We start from the raw sequence: 22,592 nt of genomic DNA on the forward strand, positions 1-22,592 counted from the left end.
TGAAGATTGGTTCCCTTTTATTTTTTAGTCTTACTTTTTTTTTTGATACTGGGGATTGAACCCAAGGGGTGTTTTACTGAGCTCCATCCCAGTTCTTTTTGTTTTTTATTTTGAGACAGGGTTTTACCAAATTAATGAGGCTGGCCTTGATCTTGCTTCCTCCTGCCTCAGCTTCCCCAGTCTCTGAGATTACAGGTGTGTGCCACAGTACCTGGCAAGATTGGTTCGCTTTTCAACTCCTCTGATTTTTTGGCATGGCTCTTAACCCCATAAGACTGTGCTAATTTGGCTACTTAATTTACTTTGAGAAGTGTTTCTTTGTACTGGGGATTGAACCCAGAGGTGCTTAACCATTTAGCCACATCCCCAGACCTTTTAAATATTTTATTTAGAGACAAAAGTCTCTCAGAGTTGCTTAGGTCCTCACTAAAATTGCTGAGGCTGTCTTCCGACTTGTGATCCTTCTCCCTCAGCCTCCTGAGCTTCTGGGATAACAGGCATGTGCTACCGTGCCTGGCTTCCTTTGGTGGACATTTAAGAAGTTTTAATCCTTTAAAGGTGATCCTGATTTCCATGGGGTCCCTGTTTCACAACCATCACCACTATTACCAAAACCTTTTCATACCCCAAATAGAAATTGTACTCACTAAGCAGTAGCTCCCCACCCCCACCAGCTTTTAGTAACTCCTAGTTTGGTGTCTATTTCTGAGTTTGCCTATTCTCAATAATTCATATAATTGAGTCATATAATACTTGCCCTTTTGTGTCTGGTTATTTCACCTGACTTAATATTTTCAGAGTTTATCCACATTATGGCAGACCTTCATTCCTTCTGTGGCTAAATAATATTCCATTGTGTGTGCCAACCATGTTTTGTGTGTCCATTCATTGTTGATGGGCCCGGGTTGTTTGGCTGTTGTGCCTGTGTTCTCACTGGATTTTATTTGGCATATCCCTGATGACCACTGAAGTTAAGTATCTTTTCAGTTGTGTATATTAGTGCCTCATATATTTTATTTTTGTGAGGAGCTTATTCAAGTCTTTTGCACATTTTAAAAGTTGGGATGGCTGGGTTTGTAGTTCAGTGGTAGGGCATGTGCTGAGGATGCATGAAATTCTGGGGACTCTGTAGCACCAAAAGTAAACTAACAAACAAATAGATTTTATTATTGCACTTTGAAAGTTCTTTATGTTCCAAATACAGGTGATTTGCAGATAAATGTTCTGGAAATACTTTCTCCCAGTTGTGACTTGCCTTTTTATTGGGTATATACCTGCTCCTTGGAGGGAATTGCTGTGTCATTTGGAAAATCTCTTTTTGTAACTTTTTGAGGGATAATCTTACTGTTTTCCAAGTGGCTCCACCATTCCTCATTCCCATCAACAGTGAAGAAAGGGTTCCCGTTTCTCTGCATTGTCACCAACACTTGTATTTTCTGGTTTTTTTTTTTTTTTTTTTTAATGGTAGTCATTCTAATGATGTGATATCTCAGTGTTGTTTTAACTAGCATTTCCCTAATGATTAGTGATTTGAATGTCTTTTCATATGCTTGTTCTCAATAATTCTTATAATCGAGTCATATAATACTTGTCCTTTTGTATCTGACTTATTTCATCTGACATAATATTTTCAGAGTTCTTTGTGTATATTCTTTGGGGAAATGTCCATTCAGTCCTTTGCCCTTTTAAAACTAAGTTATGTGGGGGTTTTGTTGATGAGATCTTTATATATTCTGGGTTTTAACCCCTGACATTAGCCCCTTATTGAATATATGTTTGCAAATATTTTCTCTTCTGCACATTGCCTATTCTCTCCAAATGTGTTCACTGAAGGTTTTTAATCTTGATGTAGTCCTATTTGTCTGTTTTTGCTTTTGTTGCCAGTGATTTATTGGTTTTCAATAAATCAGATTTTTTCCTGTTTTTTTTTTAAGAATGTGTTAATTTTAGTTATCATGTTTAGGTCTTTCATTCATTTTGAATTAATTTATAATTAGGGTGTAAGATACAGGTCCACCTTCATTTGCACAGGGATATTTGGTTTTCCTGGGACCTTTTGTTGAAAAATCATCCTGTCCCCATTGAATGTTCTTGCTGCCCTGTGAAAAGTGTTCGACTGTACAGGAGAGGCTGTGTTTCTGGATTCTCCTTTCCATTCTTTTGGTCTGGATTCTGTCCTGATGTTATTACCATATTTTGCTCATTGTAGCTTTATAGTTCACTTCTGAAATCAGCAAGTATGAGATATCTGACTTTATTTTCAAGATTATTTTGGCTCTTAGGAGTCTCTTGAGATTGCATGTAAATCCCAGGATAAATTTTTCTACTTTTGTAAAATATACCATTGAGCCTTTTTTTTATTTATTTATAATAGTACCTTTTGATGGGCACAAGTTTTAAAATTAGAGGTAATTTAATTTCTTGAAAGTTTTTTCTTTTATGGTTATTGCTTCTTGTGGTCTAAGAAATTTCCTCATTCCCCAGGTCCCCAGTGAATTCTAATCTGTTTTCTTCTGTAAGCTTTATTGGTTTTGTTTTTATATTTAGGTCTGTGATTCATCTGTCATTAATTGTTGTGCATGCTTAAGAAGTTGGGACTAAGGCTCATTTTTTTTTTCATGTGAATATTTATTTGTTCTGGTATCATTTAATGAAGATTCTGGTTTTGAACTCTCTCTTTTTTTTTCATTGTTTTGTGCCATGCCTGTTGTCCTGGTCACTGTCCTGATTACTATGGTTTTATAGAAGATCTTGAAATCAAATATTGCTTGTACTCCAGTTGTTTATATTTTTCAGGATTATGATTATTTCAGGTCCTTAACATTTTCATGTAACTTTGAGAATCAGCTTGTTATTGTATGTTTTTAAAAAGAAAGGGCTGGGATGTGGCTCAGTGGTAGAGTGCTTGCCAAGCTGTATGAAGACCCTGAGTTTGATCCCCAGCACTGCACACGAGAGAGAAACACCACATGTACAGACTCTCACACAGAGGAACCTTCTGGTATTATGATTGGTTTGCATTGAAATTATAGACTACTTTGGGGGAGAATTGTAATTTTAGCAGTGTTGAGTTTTTAGTTATTTAATGCCATATCCTCTATGTATTTAGATCATCCTTGATTTCTCTTAATGATACCTGTTAACTTTCAGTACAGATAACCTACAAGTCCTAATTTTATTTTAATTAATTAATTTTATTCCTGAGTAGTTTCTGTTATTTGAATGCTATTATTAGCAGAACTGGCTTGTTTCTTAAATATTTTTCTTATTTAAATGTTTTTGCTTGTTTTTTTAAATGTTTTTCGCTTATTTGCTGCTAGTATTTAGTATTTATATGTATATATATTTTTTATTTTTCCCCTCTTGGTACTAGGGATTGAACCAAGGCTGCTTTACCACTGAACTACATTCCCAGCCCTTTTTATTTTTTTGAGACTGGCCTCAAACTTACCATCCTCCTGCTTTAGCCTCCCAAGTTGCTGTAGTCAGATGTGCACCATTGTGCCTAGATTGTATGTGTAGTTTTTCTTCTTTAAGATTTTTCTGCTGAATAATGTCAGTTGTGAACAGGGGTAGTTTCATTTCTTTCCAATCCTTCTGTTTTTTGTTTCTTTTTTTTTTTTTTTTTTTTTTTTTGCCTAATTTCACGGACTGTACTCTCTAGTGAGCTATTGAATAGAAGTGGTGAGAACAAACATCCTTGTGCCTGATCGTAGAGGGGAAAGCATTTGGTCTTTTACCATTAAGAATGATGTTAAGAGCTGGGTGCGGTGGTACATGCCTATAAGTCCCAGTGGCTCAGGAAGCTGAGGCAGGAGGATCGAGAGTTCAGAGCCAGCCTCAGCAACTTAGTGAGACCCTGACTCTAAATGAAATATAAAAAAGAACTAGGGGGGCTGGAGTTGTGGCTCAGTGGTAGAGTGCTTGCCCAGCATGTGTGAGTCCCTGGGTTTGATACTCAGCACCACATATATATAAATAAAAGAAAAGATTCATTAACAACTAAAAAACATTTAAAATAAATAAATAAATAAAATCCTACTACTGAGATTCCATTTAAAAAAAAAAAAGAACTAGGGATGTGGCCTAGTGGTTAAGTGCCCCTGGGTTCAATGCCTGGTACCAAAAAAATATATATATATATGTGTGTGTGTGTATAAATTATAACTTTTGGAGATGTCCTTCATTGGATTGAGGAAGTTCTCATTTATTTTTATTTTGATGAGCCATTTTATCATGAATAGGTTTTGCTTAAAAAGCAGTGTAACTTATTTCTAGGAATTCAGAAGTACAGCAAATTATAGACTCACTTGATATTGCCCTTATCTGCATTATGAAATAGTATTATGTAACTGGCATACTAACATTAAATTGATGATAGGTGCTTCATTTGCCTAGATAAAATTGCTTCGATGATTCTGTAGAATGTAGAAAGTCTAATCCTTACATTCACTTCTGACATTGTTTGCCCACCTCCTGTGTCTGATGTACTGAGTTAGAGATTGGCAGTACCCTCAGGGCCTCTGCCCTTGAAGTCTAAAAGGTTTATTTGAGAACCAGACCTTTTACTCTCATCTCCTTTGTTCTGTAAGATTTTGTTACTCTTGTGTCCATATTGTGTTTTCTTTGGAAAGATACTTTAGGAATTTTAGTATGTCTGACTAACCTAAGAAGTAATTCATTCCAGTATTTCCTCTTTTAGGTTTATTTCTTTTATTAGTTATACATTCTTTTCACTATGTACAGTACACATGAAGGGATTCTAATTCTTAAAACAATCAAAAGGTATTTACTGTTAAAATTCTTTCCTGACATGTCAAATGCTAGCATTCTAGCTTTGAGTGGTTCTCATATATGTGTATTTGGAATGAATGAATGAATAAATAAATAAATATAACATACATATATGTTGTGTTTGGAAAACACATGTATATACTTCATAGATAGATAGTGTGTATTTTTTTTTTTTAAAGAATGATGGTACTTGGGGCAAGGAGTTTTTAGGTTTCAGCTTCATTTGCGCTTCTTAACCACTGAGGTTGAATGGTAAAAGGCACAGAGTATTTAAGAGAAGAAAGGTGTTGTTCCCTGTGGGACACCAGAATGGAAAACCCCACATCAAGCAGATGAATTTGGAAGTTGTCATGCACGAAGAGGAGAATCCCCTGTCACTTGTAGAATCTCTTGAAAACTGGAATGGGCCGGCCCTTTAGCCCACTTGTATTTCCATGACAAACCCACAATTCCATGCTGTTCTTCAAACCCTCTGTAATTTGAGGTCTTGTGCGGTTGAATTTTTAAAGATCCTACTACTGCAGAGGTTCTGGTCATTTTTGCCAAACGTGAGAACATTCACGACTTTTCAACTGAACTTTCTTGTTCCCTTGGCTTCCTGGGTCACTCAGTAGCATTGTGTTCATCGCAGCCTACAGTCTTATTTATTTTAAAAAAACATATTGCATTTGGATACTATTGTTCCATTGTAAAATAGAATTTGGTGGTAAGCAATACCTTAGAAATCATATCTTCACATCCCCTTAGTTATTGTATGAATCACTTCACTGGTAAAGGACCATAAGGTACAGACATTTATTTTAAGATCACAGGGTTAGAAGCATCGACTGGCTTCAGGGAAAACTGCAGTCCAATGCTGGGTAAATAAAGTTTGCTCATAATATGACTGGGTTGCTTATGTCATGGGTGAAGCCCAGCACCCCCTCGCGTTGCTCACCAACTCCCGATTCACTTCATCTGCTTCCCCCCAGAATCCTCACACCCAGCCTAGTTTAGAATTATTGCTGTGTTTGTTACTAAGTGGAATCTCATTGAATTTTAGCAGGTTTCCCTCCTACATCTGTCTCTTTGATGGTGGCTGGCTTTATGGCCACTCACTTATTAGTGCCCTGGGTCTTAACAACCTTATTCAAACAAAGCATCTTACATGGAGGCGTTAAACAGGTCACAACAAGTGGGCCGTTTTGTAACTTCTGCTGCAATAAAATGGGTATGTTGTGTTATGGAACATAAGACCTCTGAGTGCGGCTATTCATTTTCTTCATCTATAAAACATTTTAGAATAACAGCTTACATCTGTTTGGGGTATAAAATTCCACGTTTTGAAGAAACATCACTGTTGTGTAACTCCAAACCAGACGTGGGTGGGAGCGCTCTCCCAGGCCCGCTCCGCGCTGGCAGGGGTGTGTGAGCTCCGCAGCCGGATGTGCTGGCGGCCTTCCTTCACATGTGTGCAGCACATTTTCATTGTTGTCCCTTCCTACTGTAAGTGACAGCAAGCGGGGAGCATGATTCTGACTTGAAGAATGTTTGAAAAAATCTTACACACGTGGAGTTTACCTTACGCGGGTGTTTCACTCCTAGAAGCCACAGATGTTCATTACGTGAGCCTCTATAGCACCATTCATGACCTTCATCCATCAGTTAATCTTGTTTTGTCCAGGTTTACTGTGGGCTCACTTTTTAAAATAAACACCCAGTGGACTAGTTTGGCCATTCCAAATGTGTCATTTTAAAATTACATCTTTAAACTGATGGATTGATTTAATGAATAACCATTAACAGGGGAGAATGGGCAATATGTTCATCGGTAGAATTCAGAATCTCATGATATTAAGTAGCAAGTAAGTTCAGATAACATTCAGTGCAATGTTATGGGTTATTTTCATCAAGAAATGAAGAACTAGCAAAGATTGTTACAATGAATTTTTAAAATACATACATATATATATATATACACACACACACACACACACACACACACACACACACACACATAGTGCTGAGGATTAAACCCAGGGTTGTCTGCCACCAAGCCTCAACCCCAGCCCTGTTATGATGAATTTTAAACCTCTTTTCATCTTATTCTTGTTAGAATGTAATATAGTTACATCTGAGATGGCAGAGTCCAAAGAAGAAAATTAAAGTGATTTGTAATCCTGTTGTACTTTTTGAGTGTTTTTTTTTTTTAACATATTTTGAATTTTTTAAAAATTAGAAAAACTTTTAGAAACCCATTTTACAATCAGTTTTTGGGGGGTTTTGATAATTAATTTAATTGGAAATACAACTGTTCGGTTTCAGAATGGACAGTGTCAGATGCTTTTATGTTTTGGTGACCAAAAGAACTAAACTAAATTTGACTGCTCTTGTGGAACTTTGACATTCAGGGTGGGGTGGCTGCTTATTGATGACAATGACAAACTTCTCTGAGATTCTGGCTTGTCAGATTGATCCAGGCCATTGATTTTGATTTTCCTTTTTTTTTTCCCCCTCTCATTGCCATTTCCTCCCTGAATAGAAGTCAGATTTTGTTTCTAGGGCCACTGTCTGTCAAACTCAGGGCCATCATTTGCCTAGCAGAGTTACACAGATGTTGCTGGGCTTTAAAATTCTGATTAACATAAATACTTCAGAAATAACGTCATGCCCTTGGTTGATGTGAAGGTCAATACTTGTTAATTCCTCCAGAATCATGGAGACACACACACTCATTAATAATGTGCCAAGTTCACATTTACTTGTCACTTGGAACTGAACTGAACGCAGAGTGACAGTAAAGGGGACGTGGCAAGCCCATGGGTGTCATCACTGCTGGGTGCTGGCCCAGTGGACAGTGACTGGATATTATGTAAGGTAGTGGGTGAGGGCCACAGGAATTCAGGCACTTTTATTTTTAAAAATATGGAGGTGATTTCTGTGTTTCTGTTCGTTTGTTTGCTTGTTTGTTTTTAGAAAAAAAGGAAAAAGAAGGTTTATTGCTTTGCTAGCAAAGGAGAAACATAGGGACTCCTGTCCCAAGGCTGTCTATCAGCAGGAACAGGGAACTTTTAAAGAGGTGACTCAACAGCTACACTGTTGGAGCTGTGATTCACTTGTTAATTTGGGAAATAGTCTTTTCTGAGATCTTCTGGTACCATCCCCCCAGTCTGGATTACTTCGTTCCTATGGCGGAAGTGTACTGGTTTCTGATTTTAAATTTCTAAAAATTTGATTAAAAGCAAAAGATCGTACTATGAGTGAGTTTGTATGCAGATAAATCCAGTTAGTTAACTTTTGCACTGAGTAAGGAAGACCCTGAGGTCAGAAGGTCTGACTTAATCTCTGTGTATCTTAAGCCAAGTTACACAACTTCTCTGAACCTTAGTCTCTGTAAGAGGGGATTAGTATTAATAACAGTCTTATCAAGGACTGCTAAGGAGATTCAGTGAAATTCTTGGTAATTCTAGCGCTGGTGGTTAGATAGCTCACTGTACATACTTCCTGTATAAATCCAATGCTTGTCCACTCACACTTCATTACTGCAGACTGCTCTTCTCCCTGACTGTGCCTGGGACTAAATTAGGAGTTCAGGCCTGCTTCTGGCCATGTCTCTTTCCCTCCAGCATCTCCCAGAGGCCTGCAGCCCCCCTCTGCCACCCTGGCAGAGCTGTTCCTGGAGCCTGTTTCTTGGTGTCCTGCAGGTGGCTCTGTCCCCTCTCTTTCCCTCCACCTCCCCTTCCTTGCTGCCCCATCCTTCTCTCCTCCACAGCCTCGTCTCTTCCTCTCCTGCCTTCTCCTTCCTCTGCCCCCTCTCCTCCCTTTTCTTCTCTTACCTCTCTCCTCATCTCTGTTGCCTTCTTCCTCTCCCCTCCTCTTTGGTCCCCTCCTCCTTGCCCTCCCTCGTTTCCTTTCTCTTCTTCCTTCTTCCTCTCCTTCCTCTCCCCTAGCCCTCCTGCCTTCCTCCTCCCTTTTGTCTCCTCTCTCCTCCAGCTCTTCCTCCCTGCACACTCCCTTCACCCTTCATCTCCTCCTCCATTCCTCTTTTAAATCCTTACACTTAGCCTGCTAAGGAGTAAACATCCTTAGCTCTTAAGCAGAACAATGTCATGTCCTCAAAGTCTTTGTTACTTTTTTTTTTTTTTTTTTTTTTTTTTTGATACCAGGGATCAAACCCAGGGATGCTTAACCATTGAGCCTCATCTCTGGCCCTTTTTTTTATTTTTATTTTTTTATTTCGAGTCACGGTCTCGCTAGGTTGCTTACAGTTGCACAAAGTTGCTGAGGCTGGGTTTGAACCTGCGATCCTCCTGCCTTGACCTCCCTAGCCACTGAGATTACAGGTGTGTGCCACCATGCCTGGCCTTTGGTGAGCAGCATTGGCTGTTAGATCAGCAGCCAGTCCCTGTCCCTGTTGTGCTTTTCTTTCTAGTTCATGGGGCTTCGTGGAGTCTCTCATTTTATGTTCATCGGGCCCTGAGAGTTAGAGGACCTACAGTTGCGGTTTAGTTCTTTTTCTAAACATGCGTACGATAGCCTGTGAATTTGCTTGATGTTACCTTTCTATATATGTAAAGTTAACATGAAATAATGTCTCAATAACAATCATAGACTTTTATAATAATGCCAGGAAACTGCTGATATTTCTCAACCTAATGTTCGATTGTCTTTTTTTCTCTCTCCCCAGATTCCTTTCTCTTTGGTCCAATTTCCCTTGTGGGAATTCTTAAAAGTAAGTTTTTCTATCTTTGTATAAAATCTATTTCTAATGATCACAAATGCCCAGCAGTTTGTATGGAATACAAGGATATAATGTTGATCATAAGTTTGACAAAGTCAGAATCACTGACAGTTGTAAAGATGTTTTGCGTGTGGCTCACACACCAGTTCAGGCTTGATCCAGGTACCTGTGGTATTGGAAGTAAGCTCAATGGGTGTGACCCACCCACAGATAGCGAGAAGCAACTTTGCTTTACTCTTTGATATTGCCATTCTTTCTGCACCCAGTTGAACTTTATTTCTCCTCTGTGTGTGTGGGGAGGATAAGAAATAACGGTGAGGGTAAGTGAAGGAAGAGAGGACAGCCCTGAGTATTTGAAGGCTGGAAGACCCAGCCTCCCCGACTCCTGTGTCAGGGCAGGCAGTGGGGGTGGGGGGAGCAGCAGGGCATTGGGGCTCAGACTGTCCTTCCATCTCTACTGCTGACTCCTAGTAGGACCGGGAGTCCCCAGTGATAGACAGCAAGTGTGGAGACCATTAACTCCTTTGTTTAGAAAGAAACAAAATTTTTAAGATCTACATTCAGAATACGCAATGAGGTCTCATTAGGTCTCCATCGTCTGGTGTTGAATATTGTGGATCATGGTATGAATTGCATGACTCATTGCCAGCATTGTAAAGACCTCAGTAAAGAAACTACTGAAGAGCATCTTATGTGGTAAGGATAAGCAGTATTTTGTAAAGCTTTAGGAAGGTACATGTCTCTATGGGGTTGCAATGGTGAAATGTATTCCTTGCTGGCATAAGGATTAAAAAAGATCAAAGGCCCTTGTTCAAGTGGAAGGGGTTCGTGAATGATCAAACTGTGAAATGGCAAAGTGTCTAGGGTAGACATTAGCGACCACGAAAATAATTGCCCCCACAATTTTACAGACCACCTATTCCTGGAGTGCTCATACAAAATGTCTTTTGAAATATATCTTAAACATAACTTGTACTCTGAAATAAATTCTGTTGATGTCACCTACTAAAGGACAGAAAGTTGAGACAAAGCATTGCTCCTTAAAAGATGAGCTCCATGATATCAAGTATTAAGAAAGATTTCTTACAAGTGATCTGATTTTTAAGGGGCAGTACTGCTCAGAATAATTTTGGGGGTCTTCTGTCATGGTTGCGTTTGTTGTATTTTTACCATTTCCTATGTGGTGCATGGTGAAAATAAATTTCTTGGGCAGTGTTTCAGGGTGTGATGCAACCCCTATCCAGTGAGAAGGTCACATTCCTCTAGCATACCAGCTCTCCTTCTTAGTGTGTGACAAAAGAACAATGAAGCCAACAGCTGTGCAGCAAACAAGACTCACTCTATTAGTGCCTCAATGACCAGCATTCACACGGATTCTGCACACCCTGACACCCCGACGCCCTAACTCTGCAAAGGAATGTTTTGAGGCCCAAAGAGGGAAAAGGCATGCGATTTCTTTCTTTTCAATAGTGAAGACATTTGTAGGATTCTTGCTACTTAAGAAATGTCTAGAATTTTTCAGAGCAATCAGAGATAACAATGCTGTGTTTTACAATTTTTCTTTTGACATATGTGAAGATACTGTGTATTTTTAAATTGAGTTTCTTGAGGAATAATACATGCAGTCATCCTCACCCTTGAAAAGTATATATATATATTTTAATGAGTTTTGACAAATGTTTAGAACCACCACTGTAACCAAGAGAGAACATTTCCATCATCCCAGAAGTTCCTGCATGCCACTTACTAATCGGTGCTTCCTCAGCCCACAGCCCCTGGCGATCCCTGTTCTTGTGGTGTCCCCTTTTCCAGAATATCATGTAAATAGATATTGCATACACACAGCTCTTAATGCCTCAACTCTTTCACTTAATGTGTTACATTTGGGACTCTTCATGTTGTTTCTTGTGCCAGTATTTGTCCCTTTTTATCACCTCATAATATTTCATTTGTGTACAGATGAACACAATGTGTTTATCCATTCACTAGTTGATACACATTTGAGTTGTTTCCAGTTTTTAATGTTTATGAATAAAGCTACTATAAATATTTGCTTAGAGTATCTGTATGGACATGTGCTTTCTTTCTCTTGGAAAAGAACCTAGGAGTTGTGTTGCCGGGTCAGAAGTAAAGTTTATGTTTCATTTTTTATAAGAAGCTGTCAGTGTCTCCCAGAGTATTCCCACCAGCCATGTGAGAGTTTCAGTTGCTCTGCATCCTTGTTATTATTACATGATACTATTAGGTTTTGAAGATTTTCGGCCAGTCCAACAGTTGTATATGGCGTCTTGTGATTTTATCTGCAGTTCCTTCGTAGCTGAACACTGTCAAGCATCTTTTCACTTAATAGAGTTTTTAAAAAACATCTGAATGTGAGATCACAGTACTTTGGAATAAGTGGACAGTTTTTGGCATTTCTTTTATTTTTGTGTTTATAATATTATCCATTTAAACTTGCTTTTGCAACCGTGAAGAGAGATCATATTCTCTAGGAGGGTTTCTCTGTTGTGTTTGTGTGGGAGTACGATTCAGGGAACTTTCTCAACCAGGACCTTAGTGGTACATACTGTACCTTGTGGGGTGAGGGTCTGGATGTAGTGGGTGGCCACATTATCCTAAACTCAACTGTCTGAGATCTGAATCATCATCCTTCAAATACGCTTCCTTCAGACTGGAGTTGTAGCTCAGTGGTAGAGCACTTGCCTAGCACGTGTGAGGCACTGGGTTCGATTCTCAGCACCACATTAAAAAAATAAAGTTATAATGTCCAACTACAACTCCCAAAAAAAAAATCACTTCCATCTGCTGTCTCCCTCACGTCTATTAATCATGCTCCTATTCTCTTGTCTACCTGGTCATAAGCCTCAGATTAAAATACAATTTTCTTATTTTTCTTTCTCCCTATCCTGTTATTCACCAAGATTTTTTTTTTTTTCTTTTTCTTTTTTTGTGGTGCTGGGGATTGAACCCAGGGCCTTGTGCGTGAGGCGAGCACTCTACCAACTGAGCTATCTCCCCAGCCCTCACCAAGATTTCCTGAATGACTTTTTGGAACCTGTGGCCACCTGTTACCAGATTCCTATGACATTTTGCCAGGCCTGGGTCCCAGCAGGTTCCCTACCTACTCAGCCATTCTACACATTGAGTGTTTGTGATCTTCCTTAAACATCTCTGAAGCAACACTTATGTTCTCAGAAACTTAGGACTTTCTCAGACTCTGAAACATGAAGTTATTGCCCTCAAGGATCTCCACACTGTGTCCTTAACTGGTTTTTCCAGCTCCCTTCTCCTTAGATTTCCTTTTGTAAAGTCTTTCCCCTCCTGCTACAGTGGCCTGCTCACTCCTCTGCATGCCCTCCCCTGGTCTTCATTCTTTTCTGAAATGTGTTTCCAAGGGTCCAACTATGATACTTTTTTAGCGGGGTAGGGGTACCGGGGATTGAACTCAGGGGCACTTGACAACTGAGCCACATCCCCAGCCCTATTTTGTATTTTATTTAGAGACAGGTTCTCACTGAGTTGCTTAGGGCCTCGCTTTTGCTGAGGCTGGCTTTGAACTTGCCATCCTCCTGCCTCGCCTCCCGTGATACATTTTTGAAACCTCCGTTCAGTGAACGTCCAGTGACTGCTTGAGTTTCTGCAGTTCAGGCTTTGCAGAACAACTCTTAATTACCTCACATTTATCTCTATTTCTGATTACTGTTCGATCACAGGCTACATTGTGTGCGAAACATCTTAGAATCAAGCTTTGAGGACTTGACCAAGCCATCCATTACGATCATGACATGCAGCCAGCTAATCTTACTGCCTACTCTGAGCTGGCTGTTGTTGGGTCTCACAGCATGAAGTTGAGTGTGACAGGGCAGTGCCTGTAAGGAGCTTAGAACTGTCAGAGAGGCACCGAACCCACAGATCACTGAAATGTCATCTGTAGGTCATTGAAGAATACCCAAGGTAATGTGGGAACCATCCCCCATCTCTGTAAATACACTACTATCATAGTTTGGATACGAGGTGTCCCCTAAAAGCTCACGTGTGAGACAATGCAAGAATGTTCAGAGGTGAAATGATCAGATTGTGAGAATTGTGACCTAATCCTCCATTGATGTGGATTAACTGAGTCATATTGTAGGCAAGCAGGGTGTGGCTAGATGGCCAGGGGCGTGCCATTGGGGTTTATATTTTGTCCCTAGTGGGCAGAGCTCCCTCTGTTTTTTGGTTGCCATGTCCTGAGCTACTTCCTCCACCATGCCCTTCCGCCATGATGTTCTTTCTGCCTCATCTCAGGCCCAGAGCAATGGAGTTGACCAACCACAGACTGAACCTCTGAGACCATGGGCCAGGATAAACTTTTCCTCCTCTAAGTTGTTCCTGTCAAGTCTTTTGGTCACAGCAGTGCAAAAGCTGATGAAAACAATGACCTCATTTTTAAGTTTTTCTTTCTTTGTATAGCATTTACACATACAACAAATGTTTTCAATGACAAGACAAGGTGCCATAGAGGAGAAAGGAAATAAAAGAAATAGATCATCATATCCAGAACCTCAGGAAGATAATTCCCTTTAAGATAGGTTTACTTTGCAACTTTCTGGTAGCCCAACGAGAAGAAAAGCATGATAGATTTCATGGTTCTTACTACCTGACAAAAATAGCTTATTATTTCATCTTATCCCTGGGCTTTGGACGCCTTTTTTATGATACCAACTTGCGCACTTAGAGTTCTGTGGCAGAACACTTCCTTCATGTGGTGGCGGAGGATGACCAACTGCTTGGTTGACAACCTCACTAAAAGTGTCTCAAGGTGACCAGAATAGAAATGTCAGCTTTTATTCCCTTCTCCTGATGGGTTCTTTCCCAGCTGTCCGTGTTTTAGTGAATAGCAGTGTTGCTTGTGCATATAGAAACCTCGGATCATTCTGGAGTTCTCCTCAGTCCATTCCATCAGCAGGTGTGCTGTTCTGATCGCAGCCTCTGACTGACCTGTCTGAACTGCTGCATTGCCCTCCCAGCTGTTCCCTGATTTCCTCTTGCATCCCTGGGATGTTCCTTCTTCACACTGCAACCAGAGTGATCTCTAATGAACTAAGTCATATCACCCTGCTCCCTGTTGAAACGTCTCGGTGACATCTCATTAAAAGAAGAATCTCCAGGCATGGCACTCACCTGTAATCCCAGGTCCTTGGCAGGCTGAGGCAAGAGGATTGCAAGTTTGAAACCGGCCTGGGCTGCTTAGTAAGACCCTGTTTTAAAATAAAAAGTAGAAAGGGCTGGGGGTGTAGCCCAGTGGTGGAGCACCCCTGGGCTCAATCTCCCACGCTGAGCCTGGCCTCTTCTTCCCAGCCCTCTCCCTGCTCCTCACCTGTGCTCAGCGCACGGGTGCTCACTCCAGGGACTTTGTACTCACTCTCTTAGCTGGAAACGTTTCCTCTTCATTCATCCTAGACACGTGTGTGTGTTTGTGTGAGAGAGAGAGACATTTTAATTTTTCTTATTTTTTAATCAATAAGTAATAATTGTATGTATTTATGGTGTGCATCATGGTGTTTTGAAATATGTATACTGTATACATATTGTTATTGAGTGTATTATATGCCAGGCATTTTTATTTATAGTCTTTTAAAAAAATTAGTGCTTTATAAATATACATAAAGGTGGACTTCACTGTGGCATATTCATATATGTACATAGCATAATGTGGTCAATTTCATTCCTCTGTTCCTCTCGTCCTGTCTGTCCTCCCTTCCCCTCAGTCCCCTTCCTCTGCTCCACTGATCTCCCTCCTATTTTCATGGGACCCCCCGCCCACTCCCTGGTTGTTTTCCTCATTTTACACTAGCTTCTGCATATGAGAGAAAATGTTCAAGCCTTGACTTCTGAGTCAGTGTCAGGCATTTTCTAAGGTCTGGAAATACAGTGATAAAAAAGATACACAAGAAAGTCCCTCTCCTGATGGAGCACTTACTCTAGTTCTTTCCCTAGGCCTTCTCCTTCCAGATCTTAATCATTCCTCGAGTCTTAGATCAAGTGTTAACCTTGGAGAGATGTTCCCTGTCCACTCTCATTAGGACTGTCCCTTCCTCTTTCCTCAGTAATCATATAGTACCTGTTTACCTCCTGACTGGCATTTTGATAACTTGAGTTATTTAGTTATGCACACCATCACCCAAATACCTAGGTCATCCTTTGTGGGTTGAGCAGATGTGCTGTCCACTACACAAGACTCAGAGAGGTGGATTGTGTTACCTTACCTTAAAAGAGAGAGGTTGTCTTTCATCTAGTCTCTCCAGTCTCCATTTCCTGTATAGCACCCTTTTACTATGTATTTTAGTCAACTTTTTTGCTGCTGTTACTATAAGTCCTGATGAGAACAATTGTAGAAGAGGAAAAGTTTATTTGGGGGCTCACGGTTTCAGAGGTCTCAGTCCATAGACACCTGGCTCCATTCCTCGGGGCTCAAGGTGAGGCTGAACAGCATGACAGAAGAGTGTGGTGGAGGGAAGCAGCTCACATGGTCACCAGGAAGGAGAGAGAGACTCCACTCTCCAGATAGAGATATATACCCCAAAGCCACGCCCCCAGTGCCCACCTCCTCCAGCCACACCCCACCTGCCCCCAGTCACCACTCAGCTAATCCCATCAGGGAGCCCATCAAAACCTTGCATTGGCTCACGCATGAGCTTTTGGGGGACACCTAATATCTAAACCATAACACTGTGTGACAGTGCTTTTGACAACAGCAGCAATAATGAGAAGAGCAGCAGGTAACGGTTCTCAGAGTCCACCTGCCAGGCACTGTGGCAATCTCTCTCGGTGGATGATCTGCTGGGACACCTCCTGGTATTCCTCTGACATAGATTCTGTGATGGTCTCCATTTTGTAGCTGTGGGACATGAGAAGGAGAGAGAGTACCTTGCCCAGGAATGCTAAGGGGCACAGCCAGGACTTGAACCCAGCAGACTGACCCTAGACCTGATATTCTTTGTCCTTCTACACAGAAGTTTGCTTATAGTGTACAGTGTCTATTTTTTCATGTCATAAGCTCAAATTTAATAAAAAAGTTGAAGTCATATTCTGGTCAATCAACCCATTTAAGGCATTTCTGTGAGCACACTGGCCCCTTCCCTGGCGGACACAGTGCCACCAAAACCTGACTTCAGTAGTCCTCACACCACCTCTCCAAGCCTCCCTTGTCTACTGCCCTTGGGGAGAGGAGCAGTGTGCACCAGTCTGCTCCCTGTGACTGACCCTGGGGAGCACAGACACTTGACAGTGATGTCACAGCCAGAGCCTCTCTTGCCACATGAGTGTTGAGCTCCCCACGGGAAGCTGCTTATTAGAGGAAGGAACTTTTGTCTTCCACCTGTTAATGTTCTTCATGTAGCAGGTGTTTGTAACTAGTTGCTAATTGTTTGAAGGTTAGTCTTCTTTCTTCTTTTATTTATAGATTTTTCTACAAGTATGTTTACAGCTGCAAAAATAAATTTTCTCTTTTTTTTTTTTTTTTTTGGTACTGGGATTGAACCCAGGGACTCTTAACCACTGAGCCTCATCTTCGGCCCTTTTTTATATTTTATTTGGAGACAGGGTCTCTATAAGTTGCTTAGGGCCTCACTATGGTGTGCTGGCTTTGAACTCCCAATCCTCCTGCTTTAGCCTCCCGAGAGGCTGGGATTACACACCCTGCCATTTTTTTCTCTCTTAACCCAAGGTTTTTCATTCCTGAGCTTTAGATGAAAAGCAAACATTATAAAAGGGTATGATGAAATTTCCCATAGGAATTTTTTGTCTTGTTTTGTTTTTTGGTCTTCATATGCAATATGAGTGTGTAGTGCAGAGAGAAAACTGTTAAGAATACTGTCAGGTCTGAATAGTTTTGCTTCCAGCTACAAGGTGATGCAAAATTACATACAGCACCATTTGGTCTGGAGATATAGTTCAGAGATAGTGTTTGCTTTGCATGTGCAAGTTCCTGGGTTCAATCCCTAGTGAAGTCAAAAAAGAAAAAGAAAAAAAAAAGTAACATTTGAAGCAAAATAAAAATAAATCAGTTTATGTGTGACGTAACATTAAGCTGATGCTTTTCTATGATGAAACCATAGCTTTGTAATAGAAATCAGGGCTAGTGGATTAAGATAACTACCTAAGTATTTGTTATATTTTATCCATATTTAAAACATGCAGTACTGTACGAAAACTATTTTCAAGTTGAGCAAGTAACTTGATTTTTCATTTTAATAATATTCATATGTCTACCACTACTGCACCCACATACATTTCTCCCAGAGTTTGTGTAAAATAAACAAAATAATAATAATTAGAAGATACCCAGTTCTCAGGGTCTCTGTACGCTTTCCTGAGCCAGGAAGAATGTGGTATCTGCATAGGCATGTTTGCCCAGAATGTAGATCCCAATACAGACATGTTAAAGGTTGCAAAGGGATTGACAACTGTAAAAACCAAGTGCCCTATGTGTGTGATGTTTGCCACACTAAGCCGGTCCCCTAAATTAAAGGTGCCATGTCCATAAGGAAGAAACCACCTAAAAGGAATAGCAGAGTACTTGTATTTCTAGATTATCTGTCAATCAGAGTCTGAAATGCTGATTATGATTTCAGCATTTGTGGAAGAGAACATGGCTCAGTGGTAGAGCCCTTGCCTAGGATGTACAAGGTTCTGGGTTCCACCTTAACACTGCAGAGAGGGTTGTGGAGGGAGGAAGACGCATTATCGCATTATCGAGTGACTTTTTCTGTTTGTAGTACTGGGGATCCAAGCCAGGGCCTTACATATGCTAGGCAAGTAACAAGCATCTTTTAACAACTCAGAAACTATAAGCAAATTTGAATTCTTAATTTGCATCTTAGAAAATATAAGGCACTTTATGGAAAAAGAAGAATTAGGATTCTCCAGCATCCTTTCATTCAAATTATAAAAGTAATGGACAACATTTTCTTATCTGTAGGGCTGAGAGGGAGAGATCCATATAAGGAATATAAGAATTAGGAAAATTATGAAATTCTTCCTACTTATAAGTGAAATTCAGTGAGTAAACAAAATATTTAGTAAGTGCTTGTGTTATTTTAAACATATTTTTAGTTGTAGATGGACACAATACTTTTATTTATTTATTTATTTTATTTATTTATTTACTTATTTTGCAGTGCTGGGGATTTGAACCCAGGGCCTTGTGCTTGTGAGACAAGCACTCTACCAGCTGAGCTATCTCCCCAGCCCTTATTTATTTATTTTTATGTGGGGCTGAGGATCAAACCCAGTGCCTCACACGTGCTAGGCAAACGCTCCACCACTGAGGTCCAACCTAGCCCAGAGCTTGTGTTTTATAGTTTAGCCAACTAACAGCAGAGATAGTGGGAAAGAGCCATGACGTCCACATACAGTGCTTGTGTCTATAGTCCCAGCTACCCAGGAGGCTGATGCAGGAGGATCCTTTGGGCCCAAAGTTGGGGTCAGCCTGGGCAACATAGACCCTGCCTCTTAAAAAATAAACAAATGAAGGAATAAATAAACAAGACATGACACGTGCTAGGGTGCTGAGGATGTAGCTCAGTGGTAGCGCACTTGCTTAGCCTTCTCAAGACCCTGGATTCAATCCCCAGCACAAAACAAAAAACAAAAAAATGAGGAGGAGGAAAAATGTATGGCAAAGGCCTGAGCAGATAAATGGAAGGGTGGGGCTTCTGTAAGTCTGGCTTCCCCTCCTGGCCCTCCAGTCAGAGCTGTGTACTCAGCGCCAGGCACCCTGCTGCAGGTCCAGATGTGAAGCCAAATGCACCCAGTGTGTTCCTTCAGGCCCTGAGACTTTCACCTGAAGGGGAGATGTGACCATGTGTTTGAGTCCCATACTTAGAACAGTGGGTTAGGGTCCTTTGTCAAAGACTAAAAAATACATCAGAATTCCTCCTTTGTCTTCTTTTAGATGTTTTCCTCCTATTCATGCAAGTTTGTGACTTCAGTGAGGTAAACATGATCTATGAAGATAAAAAGATAGGTGTAATGATTCACTGACTTTTTGGCTGAGTCTAAGTGAGAAAAGGGAGTTTTCTACATTTTAGTGTAATCAGATTATCAAACAAACATTTATTAAGAGGTACTTTTTAAAAATCCCTGTAATGATTCCTAGTTCTTTTGGAAGCATAAGATCCCATGAATATTTGATTTCAAGGAATTATCTATGTTCACATTTAATTTCCTTTTTTAAAAAATTGGAAAAAGGAGAGTGTTAGCTTTGTTTTAAAATTCTTTAGACTTGTCTTCTCATTCTTGGCAAGCATTTCAGGCATTTCTTTAGATATTTGATGTATGATGTGATATACATGCCACCTCTGTCTTGCTCTGCCCTGGCAGACATTACCCTCAATCCAGCTGAGCCCACAAGAACCCCTGGAAACCATCTTAGCACTGCTCACCAGAAAGCCTTATCCAGTTTGGTATATTTTAATCTACAACAGGGAACCTATTTGCCTTTCTTGATTTTTGGGTTCTCTATTGAGCCGAGAATATAAACTTGCGATTATGATGGTTGGTCAATTCAAGTTTTTTCCCCCTGTTCTTTACACAAGGGTAGAATTATCAAATACTATTTATATCATAGTATTTGCCTGCCTTCTTTGTATAAGGAACTGTTCAGGGCCCTGTAGGGCCCCAGAGATGAAGGTAATAGGGCCCTCCTTCTCCTAAAGAACCAAAGAGGAATTGAGAGAGCTTTGGAAAGATAATGAAAGCAAGAGATTCCTTCTTTATTTACGTATCTTCTTGCTGCTATGGAGGATGGAGGCTTGTCATTGTGTTTACTTTTAGATAAATGGGCTTGTCAGGCAAGTCATTCAACTCCTTCATTTTAACCTTTTTTGTTTGTTTGTTTGTTTTGGTGGTATTGGAAGTATGTTCACAGCCATAAAAATATTTCTCTCTCTCTCTCTCTCTCTTTTTTTTTTTTTTTTTTTTTTTTTGGTACTGGGGATTGAACCCAGGGGCATTTAACTGGGCCACATCCCCAGCCTTTTTTATTTTTTATTTTGAGACAGGTTCTCACTAAGTTATTGAAGCTGGCTTTAAACTTGTGATCCTCTTGCCTCAGCCTCCCAATTAGCTGGAATCATAGGCTGTACCACCATGCCTGACCATTTTAACTATTTTTGATAAACATTTTAAAAAATTTTATTTTTAATTGACAAAATAATTCTTCGTGTTTTGGGGGTACAGTGTGTTGTTTTGGTACACAGTGTTCATTGTCAAATGATCAGGGTAATTAGCATTTTCATCACCTGAAACATCTTTTCTTTTTGGAAATAACATTGTCTTCTCTTCCAGCTATCTCACTTTTGATAAAAATCTTTTGAAGATCATGCCATACTTTTGGGCATGGTGGTGCACGCCTGCCATCCCAGCAGCTCCAGATGCTAACGCAAGAGGATTGCAAGTTCAAAGGCAGCCTTAGCAACATAGCAAGGCCCTAAGCAACTCAGTGAGACCCTGTCCAAAATACAAAGGGCTGAGGACATGGATCAGTAGTTAAGTGCCCCTGGATTCAGTCCCTGGTCCAAAAAAAAAAGATTGTGCCACACTTACGCATAGCAAGGCAACATCATTGGTATCAGTTACCATAATTGGTTTTATTGTAACTATTAAAGAGTGAGATGATGTTAAGCAAGAGGGCCCTTCCTTCCCCCAAACTAATAAGCATCAAAGCACAGATGCAGAAAGCTCAGAGAACCCTCCTTAGAACAAATACCCAATGAAACCTAGCCATTTATATCCAAAAATATTACTATGTAAACTATGGAACCTAAATAGTACTGAGCAGTCTTAGTATCATCAGCCCACCCTGATTTTGCTTATGAATAGCAAATATCTTTTTCCTATTCAAGACTTTCTTGTAAATTCATTTATCACCTTACTTATCCAGAATGCATGCACTTACTATCTCAGCCAGCCAAAATACATTATTACCAAAAGCAAGATACGGCTCAACCCACACAAAGTTGGTACTGCTAACACATCTTGTGGTAGTTTCAGCACAGCTGCCAGGTCAACCTGTGTGCTGCAAATGGTCCCTGATTAGCAGTTGGGTATATCCAATTCTTATTATGAAACTAGTCCTTTGTGAGAAATCTATGTTGGCCCTTTTGGCTACTGATGATGGCTAGAACTGTGGTGCTGCAGAGCGAAAGCCGCTGTGGTTCCCAGTTACAGCTCATGTTCTTTCCAGTTGCAGAACCTTGTCTTGCAAATCTCTGTTGTGGACCTATTCACGTATGGGTGCTTGACAGAGCGGTAGTTCATAGTTCATCTGATTGCGTAGTAAAATCAAGAAGAGCTGTCAATGTGTTTTGTAAAGGGTATGTGCAGAAGCTGCACAGTGGCCTGATGGGCTGCAGCTCAGGAGCATTTGCATGAAAGTCGAGGCCCCCTGACTTCTCTGCCTTGCAAGTCGGTGGGCTCACAGCACAGAGGGTGCTGGTAAGAGCAAGCCTAGGTTTGAAAACCTACTCGTTATCTTTTCCATGGTCTTAAACAGTCATCTGATGTTGCTCCTTTGGAACTGAGTAGATGTTTGGTATAGTCTATCGTGGTCCCATTACAAGAATGTAGTAAAATTCCAAAATCTTGCAAGATTGGAAGCCACATGTGTACTTTTGAATGAACCAGCTGAAGAAATCCCAAATTGTAAATTTTCCTGCGCTGCAGCCAGATCTCTTAATTTTCAGTTTGTTCTTTCTAAGACGATAGTGCGCTTTTGGGAGGGTCTTTTGAAGTGAAGAACAAAGCCTTCTCTGGGTGCCTTACTTTAATGGAAGACACCCGACCTGGGCCTGAACTCGTGAGTGGCTCAGCCATGCCCTGCCCGCAGCTGTGCACTCTCATGTGAATCCTAGTGCTGAGGGCTGGTCCCGGGGTCAAGGGAGCCCCGTTACTTCACACTGCTCTTTTCTTGATAGGCCAACCAGTAGCCAGTAAAGAATCACTCAGGGAATTAGAACAACCGGGTGATTTTTGTAATGATACTGTTGAGCATCCTGATGGATACTAGGACTATCACGCCAGGCTGATGTGAACT

At 40.5% G+C, this 22,592-nt stretch overlaps 1 protein-coding gene across 5 annotated transcripts in view; it reads left to right on the top strand.

Moving 5' to 3' along the window:
- The window catches only part of Slc25a26 (solute carrier family 25 member 26), a 143,030-nt gene that overhangs the window by 104,553 nt on the left and 15,885 nt on the right, over positions 1 to 22,592 (top strand). For 4 of the 5 annotated variants that reach the window (XM_047532094.1, XM_047532095.1, XM_047532092.1 and 1 more), the window contains one exon: positions 9,461 to 9,505. The exons of the other annotated variant lie outside the window; for it this stretch is intronic. In XM_047532094.1, the coding sequence (XP_047388050.1) occupies positions 9,461 to 9,505 (45 nt within the window). The remainder of the gene's footprint in view (positions 1 to 9,460; positions 9,506 to 22,592) is intronic. 5 annotated transcript variants of the gene reach the window in all.

Source organism: Sciurus carolinensis, chromosome 17 (assembly GCF_902686445.1).
Source record: "Sciurus carolinensis chromosome 17, mSciCar1.2, whole genome shotgun sequence".
NCBI lineage: Eukaryota > Metazoa > Chordata > Mammalia > Rodentia > Sciuridae > Sciurus > Sciurus carolinensis.